Source organism: Aethalodelphis obliquidens, unplaced genomic scaffold (assembly GCF_003676395.1).
Source record: "Aethalodelphis obliquidens isolate GAN/ISIS:26980383/991018 unplaced genomic scaffold, ASM367639v1 scaffold5, whole genome shotgun sequence".
Taxonomy (NCBI): Eukaryota; Metazoa; Chordata; class Mammalia; order Artiodactyla; family Delphinidae; genus Aethalodelphis; species Aethalodelphis obliquidens.
Window position 1 is genome coordinate 42,002,386 of NW_020837949.1, and position 12,794 is coordinate 42,015,179.

Sequence of the window (12,794 nt, forward strand, 5' to 3'; positions counted from 1 at the left end):
TCTGTTTGTTTTCAATTTTCTTCATAATTCAGCGCATAATGCGATTCACTGTATTTTTTGTTTTTTTGGAGAGTCATCCATGTACCTTGGATTTATCTTCTCTGTAGACTTTGTTACTATTACATCAAACCAATTATTATTAACTATAATTATTTGTGTAATTTTAATTTGTTTTTATTTTCTTCCAGATTGGCCTGAGTGACCTTATTGCAGCCAGAATCTTAAGATATACAGATTTTGATACTTTAATTTACACCTGTGCTCCTGAATTTGACTTCATGGAAAAAGCGGTATGAATGTTTCTTTTTTTCTCCTCTACAGGTATGATGGGTTCTTGCTCTTAAGTTTTCCCTTTAATCTGAAACTCAAAAGTTTTATTCAGAAACACCCAATTTCCTTACTCTATCATTTTTTTACGGTAACTTTTGCTAATTATATGGCCTTCCTCACCTGGTTTCTTATGTGTAAAATCAGTAAACAATGGCCCCTACCAGGGCAAGTGCCTAACATACTGTATGACCCATAGTCAACTACTGTTACTACAGTTCAATTACTTGTAATAATCTGGGTCAGTTGGAGGACCACTCAGGAAATATAAACCCAAATTCTTGTTTTTGTTTTTTAAAAATTCAGGGTTTTTTTCACTTAATATCCCAAATATTGCAAACTTTTAAAATAAGACATTGCCAAGAAAGATATACTACTAATCATCTATTATTCTCTTATCTATCCAATCAGTCATACATTTATTCAAAAACAATTATTGACCACTAATTATCTGTGAGGCAGTTTGTAGTCGGACTATGAAGAGTAAAATTACTTGATTCCTGCCTTCAAGAAATATATGATTTTGTTACATGGTAAATCACTCTTTATCACAATTCATGAGAATTATTTAGCTGCTGCTATTATTTTATTACTTATTCATACTTACAGTAATTACTTAATGTAACTTTCTTCATTGTTAGTTCTGTAGTTTCACAAATGAAAATAATAGAATTTGCAGCCCAGGAAATGATAATCTAGGGCCCAGGGATCAGTAAACACGCATTTTAAACTTACTATTATATAAATAAAGCAAAGATAAAGCCAAAAGAAAGGAAAAAATAATATCCATAGCTAATTTTAATAGTTTTTATCATTAAAACTATTTGATATATTTGTGTAACTATTTTATATTTTTGATTCTTGTATTAGAACATGAAACTCAATAAATATATAGTCTGTTAATGACAAAGATATCTTTTACCTTTATGAAATCTTATTGTGACACTCAAGTTGACATACATTTTTATTCATTTAATGTAAAATTTAATAAATAATTATTTTGAATAATTTGCTATATTTCAGACGCCACTGAGATACACAGAGACATTGTTGCTTCCAATCGTTATTGCGATTACTTATTTTATCTTTAAAAAGGTATTTAAAATTTTTTTCACTTGCTTTTGGGTTCACGACAAGGACTTAGATTAATGCTAATAGCTCAGAATTCTGTCTTACTTTTAGGATGAACTCTTCCTTCCCTAAAAAACTTTTTTTATTCAGATTTTTCTTTATCTAGTATTATGTGGGTGTTTTTCTGAAAGCCACATTAGAAAAGATATTTTTACTCATTCTTTCGAAAGAAATTTGTCAGTTACCATGTTCTAAGAACTACGTTAACAAAGTAGGTACACTGAGATAAATAAAACAAGCCCAGCCCTATCTTGAAACTCACAGTCTGAGCCGGGGGGAACATTCAGCAAATAATTTCCCAAATGATTAAATAATTGCAATTGTTATAGGTACTAAAAAAGAAAAGTACAATGACCACTTTGGTATCTTTCAAATATAAAGCACATTCAAAAAAGTCTTGATCCATTTTGAGACATGAACAGGAGAAATTTGTATAGCCAGTAAAATATCATTCTCTACTGTTCACTGTGTTCACAAAAAACCAAAATGTTATCACAGTAGAAGAAATAATGTTTAAAATACCACTGGAAGATTTTCTTGGTCTGGGAGTAGTTTATCCAAAAGTCTGGTTAAAGACAGTGGGTCCTCAGTTTTTAGCAATTTTGAACCATCTTTGTTTTTATTGTTTAAAAGTTGTCCTGCCTTAAGTCAGTATGTATTTTATGCTTTTAAGCAGATAGCAATAACATGATTTCTCTACTGTCATACGAAGTGTGGTTCTGTTGAAGCCAGTGTTCTAAATTTAAAGTCAAATTGTCTATCTTCCCTATGTATTTCCAGTTCCCACATTTCTCATTCCTTTGTTTTCACACAGAAGATGAATAATTTATGAGTGAGAAAGACATCTCCCTGTACATCTCTGTTGTTTCACCCTTGATCCAGTTCTCTAGGGACCATGTGGAAAGAGTCAGGATAGATACAAATGGGTAAACTACACACAGGTTTGCTGCTTTCCATTGCTTTGGCCCTACTTAGCTCAAGTTGCATATTTTCTCCACTAGCCTATTTCTCTATTCCATCATGGCAATTTGTGTTATTCTTACAAGGCTCCACTTGGGGGGGGACTAATGCAAGAATTAACTGTTCAGAGGGGAGATATCTAGCACAGGAGAAAATGATAACTAGATCTACTATTAACTATTTTAAAAATAAAGATACAAGATCTAAGACTCATAAACATCATACTAGCCCCCAAACATACCACAGCTCAAACCGTGCACGTGCAGTAGCAGGCGCACTCACGCATGCATTCACGCATGCACACACACACACATGCGCGCGCACACACACACATCCCTGCAGCCATTAAAGCTTAACTCCTTTCTGCATCCACATAAACACCTCAGTCTTTAATTGTCCTATTATGGCTTATTTTCCACCTCAGGGCTACTTCTGATGTTCATTTAACTTTTCACTTGTGTGAAATCACTTCTGAGAAGGAAAGGAGGAAGGCATGTCTAGTATGATTTCCTGTAACACTATTGAATCTTAGTCTCCTATAAATACATATATTCGGTTATCTATACCTTTGAATAGGCTTTTGCTTGCCAAAAAGACTGATCATCTCATTTTCATTATTTGAAACATTCGTCCATGCCAGATGCCCTTGAATCAATGAGAGAAGTTAAAAATTCTAAACTTAGATTTAATTTAACATTAGAGTCGAAATTTTATTACGTATTTTTTTCATCATTGTTTATCTGTGGGTTATAAGCCACATATCATGCAGAGTGCAAAATTTTAAGTTCCCTGTAAATTTCTTAAGTTGTGTGTAATTGCTGCTAAAACCTCTTTGGCCAAAGTTATCTTCCACATTTTTTGCCTTCACTTCTCCCTCTCTCATCATCATCTGGTACACCAGGGAAGTCCCATTTTGATAAGTGCTCTTAAGCCTTCTGTAGCAGTCACTTCAGGCTGAGGTAGATCAGGGAAGCAGATACGCCATAGCTAATTTTATAATAATCAGGAGTTTGAGTGAAGCAGGCATATAGACTGTGTAGATAGAGAGAAATTCCTAATTCGCTTAGAAGGTCAAGATAAAATAATCTCTGAAAGTACCTGGAGGAAGCTGCCTCCTTTGTGGAAACCAATCCCCCACAACCCACCTGCCTCCCAGTAAAATATAAACGTAAACACTGGTAAGAAGTTATCCACATATAAAAAGCTTAGAATTTTAGAGCTGAAAGATTTACTCCAAAACTTTTTTTTTTAATAGAAAAGGAGGTTACAACTTTTGCCTGAGGTAGAGCTGGAACTAAACTGTTTCTGAGGACTCATTTTAACAATAAAAATACTTCTTTCTAGTGGGGGTATTTTTGTTAATGAATCAGGACATTTTAAACATCACTTAATTCCTTAGAAATTTCATCGATTTGATTCTATTCACAGGCTTTTCGTGATATTTTACGTGTCTTATCTGCAAACACTTATCTGAGGTAATTATTTCATAGTTGTTTTTAAACCATACTATATTCAGTTATTAAATAACTTACTGTAATATCAGTTTTTCAAATGAATATACATTAAACTTAAGCATTATGATTACAACAGGAAACATGAACCAAACTTAGATGTCTTCTTAAAAAAAAAGACCGAATGTATTATTCTTATGGCTGTCTCTCTTTTATGCATTTGGACTTGTTTTGAAGGGTTTATATTTGTGAATTAACTCAAAGTTTAAATTGATTTAGTTTAATTTTAATATACCACTACAATTTAAAGTCAGTAAACAGAAGTAAGCTAAAGTTTTATTTTGGCGATTCTTTTTTTTTTTTTGAACTTTCAGAGAAAACATACTTGTTTTTCTGAATATTCATGAAATAACTTTTCCTACATTATTGTTAAAACTGCTTGTTTTATTGCATTTCTTTGTAGTTTTATTAGTCACTAGAATTATGGGATAAATATGAGCAAAATATAACTCAAATCACACTTTGCTATAGGACATGAGAATTGTGAAGAAAACTTCCTTCTGAGGAAAATTTTACCCAGATTACATTTTATATTTGTAGATATGTTCATTAGATGGATTATTTTTAATAAAATTTATTTTAGGACAGCTTTAGATTTACAGAAAAAATTCTGAAGATAGAATAGAGTTTCCATGAACCCTGTACCCCATGCTTATATTTTCAGTAAACAGTTTTGTATGGTAGCCAGAAGAGCTAATTAGAATCTTATGGTTGAAATGGTAACATCTTGTTTGTTGAAATTGTTTCCAAATCAAGAGGGTTAGTAGATCCACTCTACTTTGTTCTGGTCAGATGGAGCCTGGGGGAACATGTCTTGACATTCTAAAAAGAATGTTTTTAGAGCCCTGAAAACTGTTCACTTAAGGAATGCATGAAAAGACCTGGGATATTTAATTGAATAATAGAAGATTGAGGGGTACATGGCAGCTGTCTTCAAACATTTGAGAGAGTATAATGTGGAAGATGACAGACTTGAGGGAGCCAATTGGTGGAAGGAAGATACTTCGCTCAAAGTTAGGAGGTCCTTTTTGGCGATTACATTCCTGAAAGTGATGGCTATGGGCAGAGTCGCCTTTAAATCACAAAAATAATACACTTGACTGTTGAACAACATGGATTTGAACTGCATGGGTCCACTTATTTGCAGATTTTTTTCCCAATAATAAATACTACACTATTACTAGATCTGTGGTTGGTTGAATCCCGGGATACAGAGGGACCAAGTATATGGAGGGCCAACTATAATTTATACTCGGACTTTCAACTGCGCCCCTCACCTCCATGTTGTTCAGGAGTCAACTATATGCTTATAGTAATACAATCAGAAAAAATAGTATATCAAGAAAAGAGGAAATGTTCCCCTCTCTTCAGTGTACTCCTCAATTAGTGCTGATTGTAAGTGGCTTTGTATGTATCATTCCAGAAAACACTTCTGAAAACCCAATGTATTGTTTAAATGATATTATTCTGTAACTTTTATGTAACAGCGTGTCTTGGGCATCTGCCTAGATCTTCCTCATACGTTGTGGTAGTCTCCACGTTTTATTGTTCAGCATCATGAGTGACTATCATGTAATTAGCCATTCCCACATCAGTGGACATTTAGATTATATTTACCTTTTTGTCATAACAACCAGTGCTATGAGTAATTAACATCCTTGTACACATTCATTTGAACACTTATTTCAGTATTTAAAATATTGAATATTTGAAATATTTGATATGGGACTGCTAGACCATAAGGTATGAATTTTTATAATTTGATGGATACTGAGAACTTATAATGGTGAGAGTGTCCATTTCTCTGCATCTCCATGAACACCACTGTTATTAAACTTATAACATTTTCTAACTGATAGTTTTTTTAAAAGTAACTCACCTTACAAGTCTTTGCCAGTGAAGTTTTACATCTTTCCATAAGTCTGTTGGCTATTTGTGTTTCTTTTTTTCTTTTTTTTTTTTTTTTGCGGTACGCGGGCCTCTCACTGTTGTGGCCTCTCCCGTTGCGGAGCACAGGCTCCGGACGCGCAGGCTCAGCGGCCATGGCTCATGGGCCCTGCCGCTCCGCGGCATGTGGGATCTTCCCGGACCGGGGCATGAACCTGTGTCCCCTGCATCGGCAGGCGGACTCTCAACCACTGCGCCACCAGGGAAGCCCTGCGTTTCTTTTTGACCATTTGAAAATTGATTTGTGGTGTCTTTTTATATTATAGACAATAATCTTTTGTCTATTATGTCTATAACATAGTTTATTCTAGGATATCAATATATAGTTTATTAATGGTCATTGCTTTATAGAAGTTTAAAATTTGTATACAATCACAACTGTACACTTGCTCTGTTTTCTGTGTTAACTTCTGTGCTTAGAAACACTTCACATCAAAATCGTAGAAGTATTTCCCCATATTCTCTTTCATAGTTTTCATTTTTTGCCAAATAAATATGTGTATATATAAAGTATATAATACAATGATTTGATATACATATATGTTGTAAAGTGATCACCACAACCAAGTTAATTAACACATCCAACACCTCACAGAGTTACCTTGTGTGTGTGTGAGAACACTTAAGGGCTACGCTTTTAGCAGATGTCAAGTATATAATGCAGTTTTATTAACTATAGTCACTATGCTGTACATTGCTTCCTCAGAATTCCTTCATCTTATAACTAAAAGTTTGTACCCTTTAAAGAACATCACATCATTACCCTCAGTCCCCAGACCCTGGCAACCACCAGTCTACTCTCTGTTTCTGAGTTTGACTTTTTTTTGGTCTTTTTTAGATTCCACATGTGAGTGATACCATAAAATATTTGTCTTTCCCTGTCTGCCCTGTTTCACATAGCGTAATGCCTTCCAGGTTCATCCATGTAGTTGCAAATGACAGGATTTCCTTGTTTTTTATGGGTGAATAATAATCCATTGCATATATGTGCCACATTTTCTTTATTCATAGTTGCCCTAAAACAAATGGACTGCCAGATATTTCTCCAACAAAGATGGGTTTATTGGGGGTCAGCAGAGGATTGCACTTTGAGGTTTATAACCATGGTGAGCCACATGCAAGTCCCTGCACAGCAACGACTTTCATAGAGGGGAAAACGAAGTTGGGAGAGCTATAGTAAACCAAAAGTCCATGGCTTTTCATTGGCTGAATCCTTGCCAGGAAAGAAGAGGAATCCTCCTTCTTCCTGTTGGACTCTGCTGTTGTTACAGGGCATGAAAGTTCCTCCTTCTTGTCTCCAACTCTATTTAATTGAGATTTCTATTTATTATTTTTTTTTACTTTCCCCCTTTTGATCAAGACCTTTCTCTGAAAGCATCATTGATCAAGAGTCAGGTTTTCTAGTTTCAGCAGCTTTTTGTCCCTCAGTGCCAGGAAGGACCTTTCCTGAGTGTAGTGTCTCACATCAGAGGAAAAGTGCACAGATTGGAAACCTATTGAGGTCACATGTGAGTAACAAGGAGGGGTGAGAGGGAGAACTCACAGGCACTTTTTTATCTAAAGTTCATATGTTATCAAGATACTAAATATCTGTGATCATCTGAAGTGTTATGTCATCCTTAAAAGTTTGATGACAAACTTCCAACAGTCCTGGCCTGGGTATCCTGGGAAAGCTGTCTCATCAGATGTCATCTACGTCAGTTCTGGGAAATCTTTACTTTCAAGTCACCAGATGATGTGCAGGTCCAGTCAGGGTTCTATACTTTCTTTAGGTGTGTCGCATGAATCCAAGAGTCTGTTCCTTGGATTCTGGTGGCATAAGGGTTGGTTAGCAGTACCTGATAGGGGTCCTTCCAGCAAGGTTGAAGAGAGTTCTTCTAGAGGTGTCTCTTCCAATAGGTAAAATCTCCAGGTTGCACGGTGTGATGGTTAAGGTTTTTGTCTCCCAAGAGTACACTGTGAAAAGATTGCTCTAATAAAACATGGTTATTTTATTTTATTTTTTAATGCTAATGTTACAGTTTAATGAACTGTGTTTAGTGCTTTACATAATTGATCTTGTCTAATCTTTGTAAAAAAAGTCAGCAAAATAGACATTATTAGCCCATAGTACAGAAGACAACACTGAGAATGGGATTCTTCTACTCAACTGGCAGGTGGAGATTGAGTTTGATGCCAGATCTGACTACCGAGCCAGTGATCTTAACTCTTCACTCTGCTGCCTTTCACAGCCATGTGCTTGGGACTTCAGTTCCTACTTGTTATCTTCACTTCTCCAAATCAGTCCCTGGGTTTTCAGCTAAATCCCACAGCCAAACCTCTGGTTGACTGAAAAAACAAATCAACGAACAACCAATGGGAAATCATCTTGCAATAGGCCAACGGAGATCTTGACAGGCATTTCATCCAAGATTGAAAAATAACCAAGGGTTGTAAGAATTGGATGTCAGCAACAGAATGACATTTTGAATTGAGACAGTGATTTTAGTTTCTTCATGGCATAATGGTAGAAATTATTCTTAAATAGAACACCTCCTAAGATAATATAGGTCAGTAGTTTTTTGTATTCAGGTTTAAGTGCTTCAGGGAAGGTGCCAGGTGACCATCAAGCATATGACCTGAAGCCATCTCCCCACATCCCTTCACAATAACACTCTAATATTTGGTGGCTATAAGGCACTTTTAATTTGGAATCTAAACAATGTCCTTAACAGAAGCCTGTCTTATTTGCAAGGCTCCCTGAAGAAGACAATGGGTGAATTGCATGCTGCCAATTCTGCTTCTGTGGTCACAGCCCAGACCTTGCCATTGCCTGAAACTGCTCCTTTTAAGAAATCCCACCTGGTATCCACATGCTTGCATTCCTCTTCTCCCCGCTCACTAAATCTGTTTGTTTTTTAGCTGCCTCAAGGCGCCAAGATGTCAACTGCTGTAATCTAATCAGCATTCCCGGTTTGCTTTCTGACACAGCCTGGAATCCATGGTCAATCTCTATTATGGTTTCTTATCAAGAATTCTCAACTCCCTGGTTTTTCCTCTGCGTATGCTCTATGGTTCACACCTCTCTGTTGGTCTAGCAGTCTCCACTCTCTTCTGCACAGTAGAGATGATTACATAACCTTAATGAATGACAGTGACTCCACCAAAAGATCTGGTTCCTGGCAACTTCTAAGGCTACCAGTGCTACTCTTTATGTCTATTATTTTAGGTACTTTTCTTTCCTGCTCCCCTTTGTTGGCTGTTTCTGACCTCACATCTCTCCTTTAAGCCCATTCCCCAAAACATGGTTATTTTTAATAGAAGCAATTATGCCTTTGTGATATTGGAGTATCTCTCCCTTTGTAAGCTGTAAGGCAAAAGAAGCAGAAGACAAGTGCCTTGAGAATCCTGTGACTCTCTCACAGGGTGAGGGTTCCAAAAGTGGTGGATCTAAGATTTAGAAGGACCAACAGCAGTGCTTTTAGAAATACACCATTCATCCATCAGCAGACACTTAGGGTGTTTCCATATCTTGGCTATGATGAATAATGCTGCAATGGACAAGAAAGTACAGATATCTCTTCAGGATATGGATTTTTATTCCTTTGGATGTGTTCCCAGCAGTGGGATGGCTTGATCATATGGTAGTTCTATTTTATTTTTTTGAGGAACCTACATACTGTTTTACACAATGTTATACCAATTTACATTCCCATCAACAGTCCTTTTCTCTACATCTTCATCAACATTTGTTATCTCTTTTCTTCTTGATAATAGCCATTCTAATAGACATGAGGTGATATCTCATTGTGGTTTTGAATTGCATTTCCCTGGTAATTAATGATGTTGAGCACATTTTCATGTACCTGTTGACAATTTATTGACAATTTATGTATATTCTTTGGAAAAATGTTCAGGTTTTTTGCCATTTTAAAATCAGATTTTTTTTGTTGTTTTGCCATTTAGTTGTATGAGTTCCTTATATATAGATACTTCAGATATTAACCCCTTATCAGGTACACAGTTTGCAAATATTTTCCCCCATTCTGTAGGTTTCTTTTTCATTCTGTTTCCTTTTTGTGCAAAAGCTTTTAAGTTGATATTGTCACCCTTTTTTAATTTTGCTTTTGTTGCTTGTGCTTTTGGTGTCAAGTCCAAAAAAGTTATTACCAAGACCACTGTCAAGAAGCTTTTCCCCTTTGTTTTTTCATAGTAGTTTTATGGTTTAAAGTATTAAATTTAAGCCTTTCATCCATTTCTACTCAATCTTGGTGAGTTGTGTAAGATAAGAGTTAATTTCATTCTTTTGCATGTGGTTGTCCAGTTTTCCCAACATTATTTATTGAAAATGCTGTCCTTTCTCTGTGCATGTTCTTAGTGCCTTTGTCAAAGATAAATTGGCAGTTTATGCATTGGTTTAATTCTGGGTTCTCTATTTCTGTTCCATTGGTCTTTGTGTCTTTTTTTATGCCAGTCTCACACTGTTTTGACTACTATAGTTTTGTAATATAGTTTGAAATCAGGAAATGTAATACCTATAGCTTTGTTCTGCTTTTCTCAAGATTATTTTGGAAATTCAGGGTCTTTTGTGGTTTATGAATTTTAAGATTGTTCTTAGGCACACTCATGTATATGTAAATGAATTTTCATAAAGCAATTCTTACCCATACTGCAATGCAAAAAAAAAAAAAGATTGTTCTTTCTATATATGTGACAAATGTCATTGGAATTTTGTTAGGGATTGAATTGAATCTGTAGATCACTTGGGGTAGTATGGACATTTTAACAACATTAATTTTTCCAAACCAAACGCATAGGGTATCTCTCCATTTAATTGTGTCTTCTTCAATTTCTTTCATCAGTGTCTTACAGTTTTCAGTATACAAGTCTGTCTCCTCCTCAGTTAAATTTATTTCTAGGTACTGCAAACATGGACAATTTTATTTCTTCCTTTCTGACTTTGATCCCTTTTGTTTCTTTTTCTTGCCTTATTGCCCTGGCTAGGACTTTTAGTACTGTGTTGAAGATAAATGGCAAGAGTGGGCATCCTTGTTTTGCTCCTGATCTTAGAGGAAAAACTTTGAGCTTTTCACCATTGAGTGTGAAGTTAGCTGTGAGCTTGTCACATATTGCCTGTATTGTATTGTCTATACCTAATTTGTTGAGAGTTTTTTTTGTTTTTATCATGAAGGGGTTTTGGATTTTGTCAAATGCTTTTCCTGTCTCTATTGCGATGAGCACATGATTTTTATCTTTCATTCTGTTAATGTAGTGTTTCACATTTATTGATTTGTATATGTTGAACCATCCTAACATTGCAAAGATAAATCCCACTTGATCATGGTGTATTATCCTTTTAATGTGATGTTGAATTTGGTTTCTACTATTTGTTAAGGATTTTGGCATCTGTATTCATCAGGGATATTGGCCTACAATATTCTTTTATTTTTATTGTCCTTGTCTTACTTCAATGTCAAGGTAATACTAGCCTTGTAAAATGAGTTTGGAAGTCTTCTTTTCTCTTAAATTTTTTGGAAGAGTTTGAGAATGATTGGCATTAATTCTTGTCTAAATGTTTGATAGAATTCTCCAGTGAAGCCATCTGGTCTTGCAGGTTTTTTTGTTGGGAGACTTTTGATTATTAATTCAATCTCCTTACTAGTTTTAAGTCTGTTCAGAGTTTCTATTTCTTCCAATTCAGTCCTGGTAGATTGTATGTTTCTAGGAAAGTATCCATTTCTTCCAGGTTGTCCAATATGCTGGTTTATGATTGTTTATACAGTTTCTTATGATTCTTTGTATTTAGTTGTAATGTCCTCTCTTGCATTTATGATTTTCTTTATTTGAGTCTTTTTTTCCTCAGTTCAATTAAAGGCTTGTCAATTTTGTTTATCTTTTCCAAAAAAAAAAAAAACCCTCTTAATTTCATTGATTTTTTTTCTATTATTTCTTCTATTTCAGTTATTTCTTCTCTGATGTTTATTTTCTTCCTTCTAATTTTGGGCTTAGTTTGTTCTTCTTCTTCTAGTTCCTTGAGATGTATAGTTAAGTTGTTTATTTGAACTCTTTTTTCTTAATGTAGGCATTTATTGCTATAAACTTCCCTCTTAGAATTGCTTTTGCTGCATCTCATAAATTTTGGTATGTTGTGTTTCTATTTTCATTTGTTTCAAGATACTTTTTGATTTCCTTTTGATTTCATCTTTAACCCATTGATAGTTCAGGATTATATTTGTGAATTTTCCAGCTCTCCTACTTCTAATTTCATACTGTTGTGGGCAGAAAAAATACTTGATATGATTTCAATCTTAAATTTGTTAAAACTCGTTTTGTGACCTAACATGTGATTTATCCTGGAGAATGTTCCATGTGTGCTTGAGGAGAATGTGTGCTCTGCTGCTGTTGAATAGAATGCACTGTGTGTATGCTTAGGTCCAGTTAGTCTAAAGTGTAGTTCAAGTCCAACATTTCCTTAATGATTTGTTGTCTGGATGATCTATCCAATGTTAAATTGGGTACTTAAGTCCCCTGGAATTATTGTGCTGCTGTCTATTTCTCCTCTCCTATCTATTAATATTTGCTTAATATAGTTAAGTGTCTTAATGCTGGGTGCATATAGATTTAGAATTGTTATATCCTTTTGATGAAGTGACCCCTTTATCATTATATAGTGACTTTCTCCTTTGTCTCGTTACATTTTTCAACTTAGTGTGTTTCACCTGATTTTATATATACGTATAATATATTATATATATATATATATATTTACCCCTGCTTTCTTTTCATTTCCATTTGTGTGGAATACCTTTTGTCATCCCTTCACTTTTACTTCATGTGTATCCTTTAAGCTAAAATAAGACTCTTATAGGCATTATAATTGGGTCTTGTTTTTTTATTCATTTAGCCACTCTGTATCTTTAGATTAGAGAATTTAATCAA

General features: G+C 34.8%; 1 protein-coding gene across 1 annotated transcript in view; it reads left to right on the forward strand.

Annotated features, from left to right (window-relative positions):
- Nucleotides 1-12,794, forward strand: part of DPY19L2 (dpy-19 like 2) — an 87,449-nt gene that overhangs the window by 53,535 nt on the left and 21,120 nt on the right. The window contains exons 14-16 of the mRNA XM_027102210.1: nucleotides 189-290; nucleotides 1,351-1,422; nucleotides 3,847-3,893. Of these exons, the coding sequence (XP_026958011.1) occupies nucleotides 189-290; nucleotides 1,351-1,422; nucleotides 3,847-3,893 (221 nt within the window). The remainder of the gene's footprint in view (nucleotides 1-188; nucleotides 291-1,350; nucleotides 1,423-3,846; nucleotides 3,894-12,794) is intronic.